Source organism: Ceratosolen solmsi, unplaced genomic scaffold, assembly GCF_000503995.2.
Source record: "Ceratosolen solmsi marchali unplaced genomic scaffold, CerSol_1.0 scaffold3, whole genome shotgun sequence".
NCBI lineage: Eukaryota > Metazoa > Arthropoda > Insecta > Hymenoptera > Agaonidae > Ceratosolen > Ceratosolen solmsi.
In genome coordinates this window covers 3,372,105-3,395,925 of record NW_011948428.1, presented here as the reverse complement: position 1 = coordinate 3,395,925, position 23,821 = coordinate 3,372,105, and the positions used below count along the sequence as shown (strand labels likewise).

The window sequence follows — 23,821 nt, the reverse complement described above, 5'->3', positions numbered from 1 at the left end:
ATAACCGACCCACGTGCAGATCGAGTCTGCGTCTCCCCATTCGTTTGTTTATAATGCCCGAAGCGAAGAACCTTAGATTTTCTCGCTGCCTCGTAGTGTAGCGTGTAAATATCACGAGATTTCTTTGTCGCATTATTATGGCCTTTGATATTTGCTAAGTTCGATGTCGATCGAATCAGATAGTGTAGTTAGGGCGATGGAATTTTAGGTTTGCGAGATATAATTAATCGACCGCGACTCTTTGCCTATTATTAGGATTATTAATGTTGTTAATATTATAATTTGCTATTGCACATAAAATGATAGAATTAATGAAGATAGTGGGATAATAGATAGTAAAATATATATATATATATATATATATATATATATATATATATATAGAGAGAGAGAGAGAGAGAGAGAGAGAGAGAGAGAGAGAGAGAGAGAGAGAGAGAGAGAAATTAGCAAACGAAATACTCGACCATGCGATTCGCAGAATAGCTTTCTTGTACGGTGCTGCCCTCTGTTGGCTATGCACCGAAATGTATTCTATGGGTTAAGGGAATGGGCGGACGTAGCTCGTTTGTTTGTCTCTTGGAAAGTGAGTGAGGAAGGTGGATTTTATTTTTAAAATGCAAAGTGCCGGGGGACAGGATTTTGGCCTTATTCGACAAATCGAGAGAAAAAAACGACTGAGACGGCGAATGAATGTTTCGGTAAAAGGGCTACGAGAGGTCGCTGCTGTTGTTGAAGAAGCCGACGCCATTTTTCAACATATAAGCTTGGCACAGCGCTCACTGGGACAAGGCGACAGCAACTTACTGGATCTACGACGCTGCTGCTTCACCAATTCAAGATAAAAATTAACATTTCCGAACGTTCCTTGCTGTCGTCGCTCGACGAAACATATCTTCTTCAAGTCGTCGCGTCTATTTTCGAAATTGTGAGTGACGGGTGAGTCAAGGCTTTCATAAAAAACAAACAAACCAGCAAAGTTACACTTTTTGATTATTCTAGTACCTAAGACGCCATTATCGAATGGCGCCTCTCAAAGAATGAATAAAATTATTGTCAGCGTGTTCATAACGATTTTGAGTATTAAAACGCCAATATTTTATATTCGTAATGTTCTTTACGCATGTTTTATCAAGTGTTTTTGCATGATTATAATCAGTTTTAGCACTATTTACTCGTTAACATAAAATATATTCTATTGCGTCGCGTCATCCCCATTTTATATATATGGCTGGTAGAAGATCGATTACGTGTCGCGTAGTATTGTTGTTAATTTTGGTCACGTACGCTATATTCAGCTTATAATTTTCCTTAAAATATAAATACGACATTATAAAATCCGTTGTTCTCTAAAACAAGGTATAATCAATATGGTACATTATTACTTATTACAAAAACAATTACTTACAATTACATATGCTTCTAAAATTCAATATTGACTTCCATTTTACTGATATCATAATTCTCCACTGTTTCCATACTTTTTTTTCTTTTTTTTAATTCCAAACTTTGTATTAAGAACTAACTTATATATTTTTTAAATAATTTTAATAATTTATTTTAAGCATTACACATAATGTATAATTATTAACTAGGGGATTGTTAAAAAACATATAATTCTTCTATACTTGAAATCATTATAAATAAACAAACGATGCATGTTAAAAAAACATCTGTAAGATGCTTGAAATTTCACCAATGTACACTACCTCTATATACCTAGCATATGTATATATATATATATACGAATACATATGTTACATACATTTCTCATTTTAATCAGAATAATAATTAACATTTATTCATATTCAAGTTCTTTAAATCTAATTCTATTAGTATAAAAATGTATTATTATTTTTATAATTTCTCCTATATTTTTATAATCTATTATATATTAATTTATATACTTCATTATATAACATTTATTTCATAATATCTTTGATGTGCATATTAATTAAAATTTATAATGTCAATTATTTATCTTATGTATTTGTCCATTGTGAGATATTTGTAATTATTTAACCTGACTGCTTTATGATTTTCTAACATAAATAATTAATCATGTGTTTGAAAGTTCTACTAAAAGCGAGAAATTAGTTATTACAGTAAATAAATATAAGTAATTTTTGATAGTTCTAATATATTTATAACATAATTCAAAAGCCTTGAAATAATCATGACAAATATCCGGTTTTTACTTATTTGAAAATAAAGCATTGTAAGATAAGAAAAAAATGGTTGATTCGAACATAAACATTTTATTTTTAATAGAATAAAATGCTTTTTATATTATTTTTGTCGAGTATAATGAAGCAATATACCTTTAACGTGTATAATTAGCAATTTTCAATTATCTGATTAAAAAATTAAAAAATAATATTTGAAAATTTTGAAGTATAATTAAATTTTACATATCAATAGATTTCAATGAGGAAGATATACAGTATAATTTATTATCAAATAAGATTCTTCAAATATAATTATTTCCATTATTTCATTATATTTATTTGAGTAATATGAAAAAATCTTTGGTAAATACAAAAGTATATTTAAATTAAAAAATCCATATATTATAAATAAATTCTCTCTTTCAATATTAATTATATATATAGATGCGCGAATTTGAAATATGTATTGAAATACTAAGTATGCAATGTTCATTTAAATTTACAATTTTCAGTAAAAGAATATTCATACATCAAATGCTGCTTATGTTTCGTCATTAATTTATGATACATTTTTCATATATTTACCAAGGTTTTATACATTTGAATAAGTAATGTAATAAATGTGTTACGCCTACAAAAATAGAATATTTAAACAAAAATTATTTGTAGTATAAAGTAGGAATTAATTCTTCATGCATAAAATATGAAAACATTAATGATAAAATTTTAATAAATTATAAATATATTTAAAGGTAACATTTAAAAATTTATTAATCATTAATAACATTTCTGAAAAGCATGTAAGGTCGTTTCTTTTCTTTTTTTTTTTCTTTCTTTTTTTCTTTTTTTTTGTAAAGAATTAAAGTTTTGGAAAAAGTATTTAATTGAATTTTACTGTATATCTTTTGAAAAACTTCTCTGTATTTTATAAATAATTTGCTTGAGGTTTAGCCTGGAAAAACTGGTGTGTTACAGGAAACTTAGGCCTCTCAAGTGTTAGGTGCAAAGATCAGGTACAGGATCAAGGCTGGATTTTTTTGCAAAAAAAAAAGAGAAAAAATAAAATAAACATGAGAAAGTGCTGCGGTTGAACTTTTGTTTTCCTCATCTTTGCTGAATTTCATTGTCACTTACCACTTTGCTGCTTGGTCGTCTAAATTCGCGTCGTCTTCTTAATCGCATCATACCTTTTAAACAAGTGACACACAATAACGAAGAAAGAAGGTTGTCGAGTTTCTGTAAAAAAAGGTAAAATTCTCCTACTAGTAATGTAATAAAATTAGCTCTTAATGCGGGAGGGAAGTATTGTGATTTCATGTTTAGTCACTTGCTTCTTTGCTCACATCGCTTAATGTTTTTGTGAAACTATAATTATATTAAAAAGAATTCAAATATTCCATATGAATAATTATTAATTAATGGTACCGAAAAGTACTCTTATATAATCACATTTTTATTGATTGACTTCAAAAATTACCGAGTGAGTGGTAAGTAATTGTTAAGTGGTCAGATAATATAATAAAAATGTAATGGTGCGATCAGTTATCCCTGTTTACATAAATAAAAACTCCTTCCAATGTTTATTAATACAAAGGAATATTTTTTATGCATCAAACTTCAATACAAATTCCTTAGCTTATTAATAATAGTTAGGCGTTACAAATTTTTTATTACATTAGCCTGTTAGGTTTGTTATCTCTTAAGCGTTTACCAAAAATATTTACAAACAAATGCTACATTTATTTTTGCTTTATACTTTTAATTGGTTTCAATATTATCACCTTAAGGTAAGTTGAATCAATTCTGAAGATGCGCATGCATAAATTGCCCGAGGCGAAAAAAATGTTAAGAAAAACAATATAACGTTCATCTATATAATAGAGAAGTTGAATTTTTATTTTAAACTGCATATATATGTGTCATTAACGAAAATACCTACGCAACAAATTATAAGAACATGTTGCCACGAGTTATTGCAAGGAGTCATCGCAGGGATGCAATGATTTCATCAAAGCACGCCCTCAGATGCAGCAATAAAGTCCAGTTGGATATCGCATTCAGCTGTTCTCTCTTACGGTTGTCGGAGCGTCTGTTTGCACAAATACTACTACTGCTACTAACGCACTTCTAAACTACTATACAGCCACTGCTGCTAATACTAATACTAATAATACAATTGCTGCTGCTAATACTACTACTACTACTACTACTACTGATGCTACTACTACAACTACTACCACTGCTACTACTATTACTAATGCCACTACTACTACCACTACTACTACTAAACTAATACTAATACTACTGCTATTACTATCGCGACAACTCACACGGACGAGCAGCTGGATGGAGAGAGAACTTTGTCGTCGTGCGGAGGGAGTAATGTTCACTTCGTAATTGAAAATTAAGTTAGTATAATTAAATGAATTCTAAAATATAGTCTTCGAGAAATGATACAATTCCATTAGGGAATTGAGGTAACGTAGCGAGTAAATGTCAATAAAATTTTCAAGCCTACGTAATTCATAAAATAAGTCATTTTTAATGCTAAACCATCAATAATGTATTTTACATTAATGAATACGATAATATTCCTTGTATTCATTCGACTTCAAAATATTACATTTTCTTTTAACAGTTATTCTTATTGTAGTCTTAAACACCAAGTCGAATATTGCATCGAACCAGAAAATTCTAATATTTTTTTAAAACACAATTCTAATAGTCGTTATTATATTTTATAAAAAAAAAAAAAATAAAAAAAAAATAAAAAAAAAACAGAATAAAGCTATTAGGTAGAAATTAATTTTTAAATATTTTTCAAATAAACTCCGTTTTACATAGTCAGTTAAGTATCGCAACACGCAATATAACTTTTCGTAACTTTTGTATAAAAATACATTAAAAGTTGGCCTCCGAAGTAACATGACTACTAGAAAATGTCTTAATATGTTGCAACATTACTACATATCTACATAGTTTGCAGAAATAAGTAGTTGTAATTATAATTATGTGACGACAATACATTTCGTTAAAATTCTAGTTCACTATGGCATTTTCTATAAGCGTTTTTTATTTAATCTTTTAAAAATCCTGAACATTATTGATTATTGATTCTTGTTTATCATTAGCAAAATCCAACATTATTGAAAAATTGGTGTCACTTTACAAAATAAATACATAAGTTGGTACTTAAGCGAAGTCTTCTAAAAAAAAAAAAAAAAAAAAAAAATAAATAAATAAATAAAAAAAATATCCAGGAACACATTTATTGTTAAACTGTAATCAAAGCTTACAGTGCGAATTTGCAGATATGATTTATTAGAACAATCTTCTTTCTATTGATTTTTATTTTATACAGAAAAATTGGTTAATGTTTTTACTTTTCAAATACAAGTGTAAGAAGGAGAAAAAGAAACCACTCATCTGGCGTCCTCTTTTTGTGTTATTTCGTCGCGATTGCATATAAATCATGGTGCAGAACTTCTTACGATGCAGCGGCGCCGCAGCGAAGTTATATCTGTATAACTTCGTCCCACACGTTCTCAGATTTTTTTTCGACGAATGGTGTTTCCACTCATGTACACATACCTTCCACTTAGTATTTTTAATAGCTCTTTATCTCCTATCTAGCATATTGTCATACATGTACATTAAGATCATTTTCTTTATAATTTCTATAATTTTATTTGAATTTTTTTGCTTTTATAATTTTCAATTTCTATTTTTATACAATATGACAATATTTTCGTTATGTTAAAGAATTTTTAATGAAAAAATTCTATATAATAGACGTAATGTGTGAGCTATTCAATTTTCGACAATTCATTAAATTAATAATTTTATCAAATGATTATTTCATCAACACGAATTTTCTATTAAAACGTCTTGAAAATTATTTGAATATAAAAAAAAAGAATAATGAATTCGTTTTATTTAGTAATATTGATTTGCTTATATTAAAATATTAACAAATTTTTATAATTTCTTTTTATCAATTATATATATATTTTTTTTTTTCATTTAACGAATATGATTAATGACAAAATAATAAGTAATTTTACTTTACATGTTAAAATATTGATTTTATATATATATACACATATATATATATATACACATATATATATATATATATATATATATATATATTTATTTATTTATATATGTACATATACATGTATTTAAAGATAATTATACTTTAAAACTATGAAGATTTCGAATGTGATAAAAAAAAAAACAATTTACAAACGAACAAAGTAAATATGATAAATCAATTTTAATTTTGTTTTATATATGCGTATCTGGTTTTTATTCTAATAAGCTTTTAATTATGTTCATAACTAATTTTAAAGTTTTATGTCTCCTAAAATCAACTTCTTTTTTATTTTAAGTAACTATAAATAAAAGTATTCTAATATAAACAAAATGTCACAAACATAATAAATAAAAATATAGTACGTTTTTCTACATTTAATACTAAATGCTTAATATAAAATTTTATTTATAAAATATTTATTATCAAATTTAAAATAAATAAAATTATATTATTTAAACTTAAATTACTTAAATTACTGTACAACTTTACGTAATATTAAAATAAGCATTAAAAATTTAATAAAGAAATCCTAGAACTCTAATAACCAAAGGTTTTTATAGTCTAGTTGTTATGTATGAAGAGAGACAGAGAGAAATGAGAAATTTTGCAATTTACTTCATATCTGATGGAAAAGTATTATATTTAATGTTGTAAACAATATTTTATCATCACAATTAATAATTTATTCAGATATAAAATTTTTGATCTATTAGTTTTCGACAAACAATCATGTATATATAATTAGAAATACTTTTTTAATAATTATATTTAAAAAGTATTATAATGTACAAACATGAAATAAACAAGACGAATTTGTTTGAAGTGTACCTAATATCTTGACAGTAAAGCTTTTTTAATGTCTAAATTCCTATTATGTTCGTCATAGTAATTCATATAAAATTCAATCTTATATCTTATTACATATAGTCCGATAATAATTTCAAGCATTAAATATTATGAACTTATGTATCACGTATTGACTAAATCAAAGTATTAGTATTGCTTTAAAAGAAGTTGTTCATTATGTATCATTATATGTTGCACAGCGAGTTTGTGATTTTCTAATTTATAACAGTTAACAGTTATTGAACCTTTTGTAGAAGTGGATTCCAAACTGAATATGCTTAATTTCTTTTACTTGAATAACGTTCAATTTAAAAAAAAAAGAACTTATATATATATATATATATATATATATTTATGCCTGTGTGCATATGTGTGTATATATATATATATATACGATTTTCAATAATTGGTAAGTAAAACAAATCGAATAAGAAATATTAAAGGGATTGTAACAAATGTTTTGATATTTGTTTTCTTCAAAGTGTATTCATATTGATTTGAATATTGGAATCAACAGATTGAATTATTGATTCAAGCTTTAAGTTTTGCAGTTCATTGTGTTTGTGTTCCATTTTTCGAATTGTTCACATAAATAATTTTTTTTTTTTTTTATTTTAATTTCAAAAGTACTTTCAATGTCACTGTCGGATCGTGTAACGCCAGCAAATTCTGCGATCGCGCGATTAAAATCCTTGGGAACACACGTCACTCCACTGAATTCAGTCTACACTGTCTCGCTCTATCCGCAGCAACCAAAATGTGACGAGTCCATCACATGAGCCGTATAACAAAGAATGAAATCTTCACTCGTCGTCGCGCAACCAGATTTTCCATCGATGATTTATCCTTAGCTTTAATTCTCTCCAAGTCTTATTGATTTGTTAGTTTTTGTTCTGCTTTATATTTTCTGTTTCTCGTAATTTTAAATATCATTTTTAACATTATTAGTGTAATTTTAAGATATTTTAAATATTTTATTTTATAATGAAATAGAAATTATTTCAATTATAAAATTTTGAAATAATTGTTCCCTTCAATCTTATGAATAATTACATAATTTGTTATTTTATTGATATTTTTTCTATTTGTAAATAATCTTTAAATTTTATATTTTATTGGGAGCAATCTGGTTTATGAGTTCTGATATTTATTTGTTTTTTCTTTCTTTTTTATGATAACGTAATTTGTGGAAATTACAAAAATTTTAATTTACAAGGCTTTATTACTAATTACATTGTACAGTTACATAAATATAATTAATAATGGTTATATTTTTAGTGCATTATTAAATTATTGAATTACTTGTAAATAGTAATTAGCAGCGATAAACATCGAATTAAAAATATGACCAATGATTTAATGGAACTAGCTATTGAAGCTTTTTAAAAGTAGGAAATTTCAAAGATTGTTATAATTTTTTTGTTTGCTTGTTAACATTTTTTAATAAATATTTAGCAGAATTTTGCAAATCATATTAAAAGCAAATAAAAATATAATTATAATGAATAATTCCATTCGCACATACATTTCCACTAATAAAGCTTATTTTTAATTCTTTAAATTATAATATTCGATCATTGTTATTAAAATGGTTTGGTTTTGTAATTAAACATCAAACTCGTCTTATTTGTATGATTATAACATTCTTTTAGTTGAACTAAGTATACGTTCGATATAAAAGTAATAATAAAAGTTTTTATATCAGATAAAATCAGATTTACATCTGATTAATAAGAAATTGAAGACTTAGATTAAATAATGAAAAATAAAAGAAGCTCAGATCAGCAAGGAATATTATACAATTTTAATATTATATATATATATATATATATATATATATCATAATTAATATAAGATATTTTAATATTTGTGACTAAATTTATTTAAATAATTCGATTAAGTCATTCACGTAATTAATAATATTAAAGAAATAAACATTAAATGTGAAATTTTTTTTTTTTTTATTAAGAAATTTTATGATATTTTGAAAAAGTTTATCGTTACGTGCTATAGTTTAGCACCAAAATATTAATTAATGGATCATTAATTAAATACTAGAAATATAAGAAATTTATTTATAGCGGTCTGAGTAAAAAGGACATTATTATATAATGAAAATATAACGGTCTTTAAAATATTATTTTACTTCCCATATATAAAACAGTAAAGCAAAGATAGGCTCTGAAGCGAATATTATTGATTTATTAAAGATTACTTCAAAAGAAGTAACTATTACTTTTAAGAAATATTTTAAAATATCCATATTGTAACAGACGACGAGATGTGCAGTGTTGTTAGGGCAATTTATTTATATTTTCATATATATAAATTAAGATTGCATTATGTAATATTTTACTAACTTCAGTCTAAACATTTTTTAACAAATGAAACAAGAATTTCATTGTGAAAAATTAGTTTATTTATTTATCTTAGAAACTAATAATAATTATAAATTTTTTTAAAATATTCTAAAAAATTAAAAAGCAAATAATTGGTTTAATTACATTACTTAAAAAGCAAAAAAAAAACATTTAATTTGAAGTAAAACAGAGATACATTATAAAATTGTTAATTCTTCCAAGATTATTTGTATTAGAAGATGCATGTTTGGTAAGCTCGTTCTAAAAAAAATTTTAATTTTATGAATGCCTGGAGTAATTATTTAATTCAAACTCTCGAACTTTTTCGAATACAAGCAATATCAAAAGTATTGTTAATGAAATAAAGTGAAACATACTATTTATAAATAATGCCAAAAGCTGAAATTCATAAAATCTAAATAATTTTATGAACAACGTTATATTTAAATGATTCTTATATTATGAAATATCGCCATCTTGTAAATTTAATAATTTTATTTTTAAATTAATACGTTAAATATTATTGTATTTTGTTTGAAATTATCTTTAGTTTACTTTGAACAATATGTATCTCGAGCTATGTTTTTCTATATGTTGCAGACATCATTGTTTGTAATAAAAAGCATCTAAACAAATTAAATCAATAATTAATTATTGAATTGTTTTATATATTAAGTAATATTTTGTAATAAAAATTATCTACAAAATTATTAGTAGCGATCATTCTTTTTTTAAATTATCATTTTCCTTAAATAGACAAATTTGTAGATGTAGCATTAGCACTAGTTTCAACATATACGTACGCAACGAAAAAATCAAAATTAGTATATGTATGCGTACATACACCCACACACACACACACACATGTGTGTGTGTGTATGTATGTATGTATGTATGTATATGAAATTAATAATTGACTTTTCTAATATTTCATAAGTTTTCGTAGGTGAAGAATAAAAAGTAATCGACAAGTTTTTGAGATTTTTAATTAATGAATTTATTTATATTTCTTTACGTACACAATGATTTGCTTTAAAACATAGTTAATTTATGGAAAAATTACTTTTTATTGCAAAAATTTACATGATGCGCGTTAAATATGGATATTGAAATTGGTACAGGAACATTTTCAAGATACGTTTCATGAATCTTTTTTAAGATTAAATTTAATAGAAAAAGTTATGCGAGTAGTGCGTTAATAAATAAAATCATGTTAAAATTTTCAATTTATTTTCAAAAATGCCTTCCTGAATTAACAGTGGAGAATATAAATTATCGCCAATTCTTATTAAGTGAAATGAAATAACGAATTTGATTAATTAACAATTTGCGAGATGAAATTTTTAAATCGTGCACATTTAAAAATATTAAATATTTTTGTTCGCAAAATTATTCATCCGTATTAGCGACATTAAAAAAAAAATCAAAGTAATCGTGTAGTAAAAATTTTTTTTTTTTTTTTTAAACCTATACCAGCATACCACGAGTCTCAATGGCGTATGGATTTAACATCAACTGCTAGCAAATTCAAAGTTTTCTCGTCAACGTGCGACTCTTACTCAAGCTGGTCCCGATAATTTCCTTGCCTACTTGCTATTTAAAGGAAAGGAACCTTGACTCCTTAGTGGCCGCATCATCAACGACATCACTATTATTTCTATATAATGCTCGATCGATTATCGATTATTGAACAGAACTCAGCAATCTAAACTCTCTCTCTCCCTCTCGCCCTTGTTAATCGCGGATTGTGGAGTGAGGTGTGACAAAAGAAAAAGAGAGTACTGCTGCTTTTTCGTCAGAGGCGTAGCCAATCTATTTCTCTCAAAGTTCAAAGCGCAGCTTCGTGAGACGTACATGTACATGTACAAGAGAACCCCTCCCTAGAGCAACGGACGCATACTGAACGTCGGACTCATCGATATTTTACCTAGTTTTATGCGCGCGTAAACACTTTGCCAGCCACAAGCGCCGAAGACTTAAATATTGGCTTATGAAATTCAGCAGGGGATTGTGGACGAGCCGACTACCAAACCACTTCAAGTGCCTGTTTAATGCTTTTGGCTTAATGATAGGAAAAGAGAAGCTTTGGAAAGGACGAGGTATTGCATTGCTATATGGGCTAATATATATATATATATATATAGTGAATTAGGTTATGGGAGATTCCAGCTGCTTCTATTCATAAAGTTTGATCGATTTTGCGATTAAACTTAAATATTACACAAGCCTAGAATTACAACCTTGTAAACATATTATTTATAATGCATACGCACGTGTGTGTATATATATATATAAATGGACAGTGCTGAAGTTTTTATTGGTATTATAATTTTTCTTCTCATTCTGATAAAAATATATCAAGTGGTCGAAATTTTTAATATCAAGAATATCAATAGTTATTGACGAGCTTTTATCTGTCATTAAAAATATCTTTGCAATAATTGCGAATGTATAATTTATTTTTTCTTTTTTATTTAAATATATTTTTATATTGAATAATTTCCTACATTTATTATATTATGGAGCATTAAGTATAATATTGTAAGAAGAAAACAATAATAATAAGAGAATTGCACGAAAAATTTATTGCAATTTTTTATAATTCTATTATTTTTATTATTTTTTTTTTTCCCTTTTCTTTTAACGACTTTGTTCATTATTTTATTTGTTTTCGAAATTTATGTTACTCTTTTCACGATACACATTGTAAAAGCTTTATAAATCAGCACTTCATCGAATAAATCATTGGTATAATATTCATCGTCATCCCCTTCGATCACATTCCATTAAAAACAGTCGCAACAACATAATCTTTTATCAAGCATTCACGTATGTGTCAATCTTAATACTTGACACAAAGAATAACGCAATTTCCTTCATCTTCGTGTACGTAGTTTATATATTGTGTGTACGTGCACACAAGCGAGCGTGCGTAGGCGTGAAATAGAATGTAAAATAACAAGATCTTCCCCCGCAGTCTGTGCAGTGATCTAATCGAGAGATGAGATACGTTGGGTCACTGTGACAGTTACATATGATATTTCTTTATCCTGGGACGATTTCAGGTTTGATAGCTACGGCAATCTTGTTTGTATAAATTGACAACGGCGAACGTGCCATAATGTATCAGCGCTCGCACACGCAAACGCAAACATATATTCATTCTTTTGACGCTTTTACCATTTATTAGCATGGTGATATTCTTCATAATTCACAGAACATCGAAATTAGAGAATTATAATTTTATTGCTCGATGCTCGTCTCGTATATTGTCGACATAATCCTTTTGTCGAATGATAATGAGATATATCAAATTATAAAATGCATTTTCATCATTATACTGACACATAATAGCATTTGATAACAATAATATTATTAAATATGCGTATAGATTTAACTCGACGAAACCATTGATTTGATAAATACACATCGGGAATCGTTTATCTCGTGAAATTTACGTGACTCTATTACCCGTAAGCCACCAGTCAAATGTAGCGTAATGTAAGAAAAAAAAAATTTTCTTTTAATAATTAAAAATATGCATTAATTCTTTAAGCGAGCACAATTTAATAGTTGATCCATCGATTGTAATTCTCTTTTAATTCACGTATTATTATTAACTTTCTAACGGGGCCTCGAACAAACCAATCAAACGACAAATGACAGACACGTTATTCGTTAAAAAAAAAATATTTTTTTTTTTTTTTGCTTCAAATAACAACATTTCTCGTACCAATAAATAGATTGAAAAGAAATTCAAAATTACCTAATAAGATTAAACATCGTGTTCTTTCCATACATCGTGAAACTGCTCGTGCATCAAAGTGAAAACATCCCTGGGATTAAAGGGGGGGGGGGCGGAATGAAAAAGGAAGTCACGCGCTTGAGAGCACATAGTTATTTTTCAACGAGCAGCGCACAGAAAAGCCTGCTGAGGGAGTGTGAAAATCAAATTCGGTCTTGCTGCTCCTTGTGTGTACCTGCGGTGACATTGCATATACTTTCTCGAGGGATGAGAAGGTGCTACAGGAGAGATAGTGCTGTTTATGATGTGTCTGCAGATTGAAGTGTATGAAATACATAACTTGTGGTGAAATTTAATCTTAGAAAAAAATTTCATGAAATTTTCCATTCACTCCTGCAACAACGAGTCAACGACAACGCCCTTCTCACCATAAAACAGAAATCACATTTTTCTCTTACATTTTTTACAATATCGCGCAAGCTTTTACTTATTTAACGCGACCGACAGACAGAACAGCATCCTAAGTTTATACGTAATACGTATGAACTCGGATGATCCAATTACAATATTGACAAATAAGCTCGCAAATATACTAATAAAATATTAATCGTGTGCATTTGCTCATGCGCAATTTGGGCAATAATTATAATATTATTATTAACGTATAAGTTTTATTCCAAGGCATTAAGAAAGTGAAATGAAAATGTCTAAAGCCATGGAGTTATCACAGATATTCTTCAATGAGATATGGCAAACGTTTTTCGAGTCGTAAAAAAATTTGATTAGCGGTTTACAGCTTATTTCAATTTTACATTTGATGATAGATAAAATTTTGATACGTTAAGGGCAAGAGTGCTTTACGAACTTCATTTTAAATTTAAATGCGAAAGGTAAAATTGAGTCCGCTGGTCAGGCGAATGCAAGTCGTTAAAGAAGCATACTCGTTAAATTTTGAGATACGAGACGAAATTTTACCACCTTTAGGGATAGCCCTATTAATATACACATACGTACTTGTATACTTGGGCGTGATGAGCTGTTTTCCTTAATCATTGTTGAGTTGTATTTAAAAAAGAGAGAAAAAAGAAGAAGAAAATTAAGTATATCGTTTAATGTAGCGTTATTAATGTTAATCTCTTTGTTTTTTTTTTTTTTTTTTTTTTTTTTTTTTTTTTTTTTTTTATCAACGATAAGCATTTTTTAATCATTGCCTTCTTCTACATTTGTTTCTAAATTCTACGATTAAAAAAATTTCTACAAACACATGATCACTCAGAGTTCAGAATTTACAGCAAATAAATTCTTTACTCTCGTACTTCTGCGGTTTAATTAGTCGAAATAATATGCCTATCCTTTATTTTGTGTTTGTTGTATTATAAAATGATTCGATATACACTTAAGATATTAATGCCATATTTGCATTTATTATAATCATTTAATACTTTGCCATATTGTTTGATAGAATTGAAACTTTTGCACGTCTTTTAAGTGATGAGTCGATTAATTTAAATACTGATAAATAATTTATAACTCGTACTTCTTTTTTTCCCTTACGGTTATTATTATGGGTAACAGCATATTACGGATCCTGATTTTTCTACTTTCTGTTTTTTTCTTTTAATCAATAGTGACACGTGTATGCGTGTGCTTGGGGAATATATTTATAAGTTTTTAAATTGAAATTCGATTCATAATTCTGAAGATTCAGCTGAAAATCTGGCTTACGACAGTATATGCACCGTACTTTAAAAGCACTTTTCTCCAAATCACATTCAACGTTAATCTACATAATAACATAATAACTATTATTTCAAATGTGAAATTATCTACTAAATAATATCTACGATTGAATAACAATGGGTTGATTTACTCTTTTTCCGTTTCTTTTTTTCTTTCAAACCACCACCACCACCACCACCACCACCACCACCACCACCCCTTAAAATGTAAAGACTTTTTATAGGAAATTACATTTTATAAATTCCAAAGTTTTTTAAACACTTAATAGGTGCATCTAAAAATTGTCCTTTTATTCATAGAATTTTATCGATATTTTTATTTTAGAATATTGTATTACTAAGTATTACGAGCCGGAGTGCTCATATCGCTTTATATCTTCGACGACAAAGCATCGGCAATTTAGTTGCCATAACGCCATCTATAAGAAGCTTTTGTATCACTAAAGAGTTCTTTTCTTAACTAAAATAATACATAAATTACTACCAAAGCTTTAGAAGGAGTGGCTTTCTTTTTTGTAAAATAATAATTCCTCCAGAATTAATTTTTTGTTTATCAATTTGCTTATCTTATTTACTTTACTTTGATCTTTGCATATGAAAAATCATTTTCGTCGTAATATAATTTTTTTGTATAAATCTTTTTTGATCCATCACCGTGTGTATACGCATTGTGATGCGTATAATATAGTATATGTAAAACAATGATTGTGTATTTAGTTGTAAAATATTAATTTGTTTTTACCAAAAGCTTTTTCTAAAATTCATTAAACGTTGATTAAGGATTAACGAGTATGAATACTTATGAATACGAAGGGGATGTTACATGCTACGATAAATAACAATATTTTAATAATAAAACAATGAAACAATATATTGATGTTATGAAGGACAAGAGTTGCTTTACATAGATTATAAATTTATACTTATTAGCGTATTGTAGTATCAAAGTTGTATCTAATGGTAATATCGTATCTATTAATAAATGATTTCAAGTATCAAATTTGAAGTTGAAAATTGGTTAAACTCTTCCACGCACTCGATCGAGGAATTTGTATGTTTTTGAAAATGTAGCACCCCTCGGTCAACTGATAAAATACACATTAAAACCAGCATGGCGTAATTAGAGAACAGAAAATATTTGTTTTACGTAAATTGAAGATGTTTTCTTTGTCTTTCGCATAGTTTTTTAATACCATCTATTTTTTCTATAATGTACTTTTTGCTAATAATAAATTAACGATATTAAAATTTTTTTTTTTTTTTTTTTTTTTTTTTTTAAATATCAGAATATTTCTAACAGTTTATCAATCAAAGTATCATCGTGTAGTTGTCGCATAATACGCGAATTTTATTCGATGACGATATGTAATTGGCATCCACTAAACAGCGAGACCAATTGATCGCTGCTCCTATTCAACATTTACATGAATATTTTTCATTTACGCCTGATAAAAAATACTGTCAAAGCGGTATTTTTAACGCCCTGTGCTGAATAATTGGCAACGCGTCAATGATAAAAGGGCGCCCATCGATAATCATTAATTAACTCGTCTGTTTTACGTGGAGCCTTGAAAGAAAGGATCTTGATCGTAACGATAAAAGGTTTACGGATTTTTCAGATTTTATTCATTTCAATGAAATAATTAACAAATATTAATTAGTATTCATATATCTCACTTTTGCGATCCGTAATTGCTATGTTAAACTCGAAGAGCTTGATTATTTATAATTATATAAATTTATCGTATCTATCTGTAATCTTTTCATATCTTATCATCTCAATTATTCTAAAATTGGCAAATTAATGATTTGTAAAGATAATAGAAAGTTATCAATATTTTTGTAAAAATGCCCAATCTCATAATTAAAATTATATTGTTTATCATTTGAAGAATTAATAATAACCTATTGTATGATTGTTTATTTAAACGTCCCTATGAAGCTGAATGTTGTATCTGTAATTTTATTATTAATAAATGAGAGATTGTACGTAATATTCTTACGATTGAGTAGTAAAGAACAAAAAAAATACTAATTCTATAAATTGATTTGCACTGTCCCAACAAATTGTGCATTTTTCATATTATTCGTTTCGACTGGATTCTCCATTTTAATAACGATCGACATGTACGACATGTATTCGCTTATTATTTATCAGGTCTTAATTATGCTGGATACATTGAATGAGACACAAGTATATTGCATTGTCCTGAGGAATTTGGCAAGTGTAGTATAAACATTATCGGTGATCACGCGTCTAAGAATAATGTATGCTTGGTAGGACGTAGGAGGAGCAGTGCTACATTACATTATTCGAGCCAATTTCTCAGGAGCATAAATGATGCGTTACACTCCCCCCCCCCCCCAAACGCAAGCCAATAAATTATATATATATATATATATATATATATATATATAAGCGTATAATCGACATTTAATAATCGGAATCACCATGAGAAAAGTAGACGACCCGCTTAAGCTGGAAAATAAACAAAAGGGATTGGTCGCATCATTCTCATTCACTCGGTTTACAACTCGGGGCTTATCTCATACGGCATTGTTCTCATACCTCGACCTTCGATCGATCACAGCGTAATATCGAATTGCCTCTGTTGTAGATTGCAGATACACGAGCCGGCCTGGGCCACCTACAAAATGAGCGTTATAATTAGGCTGCAGAATCTGGCGTGGTCCGCCAATGCCCTCGACATCCGGCAGTTCTTCCGTGGACTCAGTATACCGGAAGGCGGCGTACACATCGTTGGTGGCGAGTTGGGCGATGCTTTCATAGCCTTTAGGTGAGACTACGTTTGTTAATTCGAACCGTAACAATGTTGCGCATACCGATCCGGTGTAAGTGTTTGAATGTGTGTCTTCTCGTACTATTGGGTCGACGCATTGAATGTACTGGCAAAATTGGATTAAATTACCACCGACGACGATCTCTATTTATGATGAATATCCAATAATAACTGTAATTATTCAAACTATTATGCGGACATGAGAAATTAATGTCTGTAGCCTTTTAAACAATAGATACCTTAATAATAATAATAATAATAATAATAATAATAATAATAACAACAACAATAATAATAACAATAATAATAACAATAATAATAACAATAATAATAACAATAATAATAACAATAATAATAACAATAATAATAACAATAATAATAACAATAATAATAACAATAATAATAACAATAATAATAACAATAATAATAACAATAATAATAACAATAATAATAACAATAATAATAACAATAATAATAACAATAATAATAACAATAATAATAACAATAATAATAACAATAATAATAACAATAATAATAACAATAATAATAACAATAATAATAACAATAATAATAACAATAATAATAACAATAATAATAACAATAATAATAACAATAATAATAACAATAATAATAACAATAATAATAACAATAATAATAACAATAATAATAACAATAATAATAACAATAATAATAACAATAATAATAACAATAATAATAACAATAATAATAACAATAATAATAACAATAATAATAACAATAATAATAACAATAATAATAACAATAATAATAACAATAATAATAACAATAATAATAACAATAATAATAACAATAATAATAATAACAATTAAGCTTAATAACAACGACTGCATTCTTCATTTGGAAATCATCGTTGCATAGTTGTATGAAAGTATTGCGATAAAACCGTATTTAAGAGTTTGTCGGTGTCAAATTTTTTCAATTTATTTAAAATTTTTATTTTTATGGTAACAAAAAAAAAAAAGAAAAATCGGTTTCGAGTAATTTTTACCTCTTTCATTTCCTTAATAAATGTTAAGCCATTGGATGCACGTGTAAAATATCTTTAATTCGGCATTTAACGATATTGGCATTAAGCACATAAGAATATCTTAAATTTTCATTAACAAAACGAATTTTACGCATTTAAATAACAATTATATTCAATTAACAAATATAATAAAGAAGATGAAAAAAAATTGACTAATGTTGAGTTTTCCATTTTAATTGGCAAATTGTTATTTTAGTAATTTTCTATATATATAGATATACTGGATAAAGTTAAATTATTGACAATTATTGACGTGGCAATATATTTTGTGAAGCCATAATCCGTAATCATAATCGGAAAACTTTGATGTCACTTAATATCGAACTTAATTATCATATCGATGAACTCGATAATCGACGGTTTTAGCTTTGCCGACTATCACCCAACGTTTAAAAGCTTATAAAAATGAAAAAAGCCATACTGTTTTGGGATCGCGTTATAAACGAGTTTACCTTGACATTTTCCCACATTAGCTTAGCCGATGAATTTATTGGTTGCGCAGAGAGGAGGAGGAGGCTTGACAAAATCACGCTCGTACACGGCATTCATTATCCATAATAAAATTTTACAGCACAGACGAGGATGCGCGTCAGGCTATGATGCAGGATGGCGGCAAGATCAAGGAAATGAAGATAAAACTGCTACTGAGCTCGCGCACGGAGATGCAAAAGGTGATAGAGGCCGCGCGGCAACAGACCCTTAACCTTCAGAATGCATTTATGCAATCGGCGGCGCCGGTGGCGGTCGCACCCACACCACCGACAATAAGCAAACCAGGTGGCCCGAACGACAACAACGGTGGCAACAACCGTAGCAGAGATCGGGACCACGACAGCGACAACGGGAAGGATCGCAAGGACCGCAGGAGCGACAGGTCGCGATCGCGCGATAGGTCTAGGTCCCGCGACCGCGATCGCGACCGAGACCGTGACCGCGATCGTCGCGACAGGGACCGGGGCGGCAGGGACAGGCGGGGGGGCGGTCGCCGAGACAGAAGCCGCTCGCGCGATCGGGAGCGCGACCGCAGGGACCGCAGGCGTAGACGCGACAGGTCGCGATCGCGCGACCGTACGCGCTCGCGCGATCGTGACATGAAGCGCGGCGGTCCCGATCGCCGCAAGGACAACAGCTCGATGGAGGATGACTCGGGCAACGACGTCGTCTGCGTCGGTCAATTCACCAAGGATAAGGTTGGCGGTGGCATCGGTGGTGGCGTCGGCGGCGTAGGTGGCGTCGGCGGTGTCGGTGTTGGTGTCGGTGGTGGCGTCGGAGGAGTAGGAGGTGGCGGCATAGGCGGCGGCGGCGGCGGTGGCGGCGGCGGCGTCGGCGGCCCAATGGGCCCCAACAAGAAACCCGGCTTGTCGGAGAACGGCGTCTGGGAGGTTCCACCGCAGAATCAGATGCAGGCCGTCCTCGTGCCCGGTCTTCTAAACGCCGTGGCTGCCTCGGTTATGCCCTCGCAGGACGGGGAGCAGCGGACCGGGCCGTTCAGCCTCGGCCAGGGCTCGATGCTACCATCGGCCCCGTACGGCCTTAACGGCCTCAACGGCGTCGGCGGTATGCTCGCGTCTCAAATTTCTCCCCTCGGTCATTCAATGGCCAATCCACTGTCCTCGGCCCTGGGCGGCTCCCTAACCGGCGGCCCCAACAATATGAACAGTCGCAATAATCGCGAGCCTTGGAACGATAGGATGGACGGCAACAGATACCAATCAAGATCGAGCCCCTTCGGCCAGGACTCGAGCTTCGGCTCCAACAATGGCAATTCCGGCCTGGGTAGCTTCAGGCCGGGCATGAAACCACCGCCGAATAATCTTTTCCTTAGTAAAGTACAGGAATTGGATAGTCGTAGGAATCCGCACGCCTTTCAAGCATCCTCCCATCGACCGTTCGAGAACGGACCCGATCGACAGCAGGGCTCCTCGAGGATGGACAGAGACAATCGCGAGGGCCGTGACAATCGGGACAGAGACAATAGAGACACGAGAGACAGGGGATCCGGGAATTCGCGTTTCGCCAAGGATAAGTCGCAGACTGGATACTGCGTTGAAGTGCGAAATATGCCGTTGAACGCGAGTTACAGCGACGTGCGGCACGCGTTCCAGGGTATTTACATAAGGAACGACGGGATAAAATTGATTACCGACACGCAAGGTAATCGCGTGGGCATCGCCTACGTCAAGTTTGGCAGCTTCGAGAATAAGGAGCAGGCGCTGAAGGGTACGAAGTACGTACGCGGCTCTGAGGTCGAGGTACTACACCTGGAGGAAGCGATATTCGACAAAACGAACGACTCGTTCGGCGTGTCGGATAAGTCGAGGCAGGACAAGATAGACGACGTGGAGATGGACATTAGCCCAACGCCGTCCAGCTGCGTTTTGGTCTCGGATCTGCCGTCCTTCGTGAAGGAGATGGACATCGCCAAGCTCTTCCAAGATTGGAAGATCAACGATCTATTCATAACGAGCAAGAAGGAGTCGAGCGGCACGCAGTACTACGCGTACGTGCAATTCGCGAGGCTCGACGACGCGAAGCTCGCGCAGTCCAAGTCGCTGAAGATGGGCTCGAAGTCGGTGACGGTGACATCGATAGCCGAGGAGAAATTCGAGCAGGCAAAGGGCGATCACGAGCAGATGAGCAACAGCAGCGTAAGCGGTGGCACGGGCGACAACGGCGCGAGTTTCGATTGCATAATAATGCGCGGCCTGCCCTACCAGACGATCGACCGCGACATTCTCGACTTCTTTTCCGATATTGGCATCGTGCCTCACCGCATCCACATGCTGCTCAATCAGAGCGGCAAGCCGGCCGGCGAGTGCTTCTGCGAATTCGACTCGTGCGAGGAGGCGGTGCGAGCCACCGCCAAGAACGGCCTGCCCCTCGGGAAGAACATCCCGACGATCGAGCTCGTTAATAGGAACAAGATGCTGGAGACCCTCGGTCTCGTAGACAGTAATAAAATGCTGGATGGACACCAGCAGCACTTTGCGCACTTGCAGGACCCGAGGCCACGATTCTCACCCATGCACCATCCGCCCCGATTCGCGGGCGTCGGCAATGCGTTCGGCATGAGGGGGCCACCGATGCTCGGCATGCCCCCGCGGCACATGATGGGCCGGCATCCGCCCGTAGCCCCGGCCTCCTTGGAGGGCTTCGGCAAGCCCGGCTGCGTCGTCTCCTTGGAGAACGTGCCCTTTAAGGCCGATATCGACGAGATAATCGACTTCTTCGCGGACTTCACCGTGCTGCGCGAACACGTCATCAGAAGGTACAACGACAAAGGGATGCCGACCGGTGACGCGAGGGTGGCCTTCTCGTCGCCCGCTGAGGCGCAGAGGGCACTCCGTGAATTGAGAAACCAGAAGATGAGGGATCGAACGATCTATATGAAGATCGCTTGAGAGCGGTACGAGGTGCAGAGAAATCATTGTGATGCCGACGTGTCCATTGCTCGGGACGTACCCGAGTAAATGGGACACCGAGTGCGACCGCCGTCGTATGTTCGCGCGAGCCTTGGGGGCCACGACGACCGCGGGATGGACTGCGGGCGTTGACGAGCCAAGCAGTCGAGTCTCGATATCCCGACGGCGGAAGAGATCGTGCTCGAGAGTAGGCCGACTCGATTGAGTTTTGCTCTTGCTCGCATCCTCCTTCTCAACAAAGCCTGGACATTAGAAAAATGTACTACTTTATGTTTGTACCTTGATACTTACGGATTAACGATTTAATTGCCGACATGTCGACAAAAGTGTATGTGAACATAATAGAAGAGACATTTGATAATTCATCATTACTCTCGTTTCTCATAAAGACAAATTTATTTTTTCATCGATTAAATAATAGAATTAGAATTGAATAGAAGAGTCTAGTTACTCTCTCATGAAATTAGTCGTTTCAGCGAAAATAATTTTGTTTTTATTTTCATTATTTTCATTTTTTTTTTTTTTTTTTTTTTTTTAACTGGAGATTAAGATTACGCGTGTATGCCTGTATGTCTGTGTGTATGTATGTATGTATGTACGTATGTATGTACGTATGTATGTACGTATGTATGAATGTATGTATGATGATGATGATGATGATGATGATGATGATGATGATATAGGCTGCGAAGAATGATACGTTAAATATGTAGGTTAAATGGAAAAGGATATAGTATGATTTTTAAAGGACATGAAATGCAATATATTTGCTTAAATAATTGCATCGCATTAAATTGTCATCTCGTTATTTGTATCATTATAGATTCTTTTGGATGGTATTTAATTATATTTTCAAAATGTACGGATAAACGATTTAAAAGGAATACATCCTAGTCGCTTTGTAGTTTATAGTTGCAATTCTGATTATGTATATAGACGTCGCTGAAAGAGAAAAAAATCTTATTGTTATAATATGATTGGGTGCCAATTAGCTTATTCGTCGAACGAAAGTTTGAAAACAAACATAATAATCATCAATTTAATAAAAGAAATAATTAAATTTCTATTTTGTCACCGATAATGTGCTCGCCTGCCTATTAAACGATAATGCTGCAGCAGATGCAGCTGGCGTTTTCTTCGATTGTGGCACCAATTCGTTAAAATCCGATTCGTGCACTATATATACCGTGACTCACTAACTTACTTCCCGATGAGTTAATTAATTAGCCTCGCGCGGACGATGAGTTGCTTCCCCAACTCATTTGCAATCGACCGAGCAGCAACCATACAATGATTCCCATTTACCGCGTGTAAAGCCTACTTTTATTTACTTTACTCCTTTTAGTAAAATCGAGTCTCTATCCCCTATCCCTACCCCAACCCTCCTCACTGAACGAATCGATGATTTTTAAATAATAAATTAAATGTCACGATATGTATACGGCCGAAAATGTGCTGTAGATTAGTGTCCAGCGCAGCGGCTTACTCCGCCCAAATTATCTTGACATCAGAATAAACGTTGTTACAGTAGTAATAAAGGGTCGTGGTGGCCCTTTGTTATCAATTATCATCAACCGA

The 23,821-nt window shown here is 31.9% G+C and overlaps 1 protein-coding gene across 1 annotated transcript; it reads left to right on the top strand.

Moving 5' to 3' along the window:
• Positions 1 to 671: 671 nt before the first annotated feature.
• LOC105363628 (uncharacterized) lies at positions 672 to 22,347 on the top strand. The gene is made up of 5 exons (XM_011501373.1): positions 672 to 925; positions 3,141 to 3,413; positions 17,580 to 17,752; positions 19,393 to 20,023; positions 20,168 to 22,347. Exons 3-5 carry the CDS (start codon positions 17,610 to 17,612, stop codon positions 22,220 to 22,222), a joined length of 2,829 nt encoding a protein of 942 aa, XP_011499675.1. The 5' UTR covers positions 672 to 925; positions 3,141 to 3,413; positions 17,580 to 17,609; the 3' UTR covers positions 22,223 to 22,347.
• The last annotated feature ends 1,474 nt before the right edge of the window (positions 22,348 to 23,821 follow it).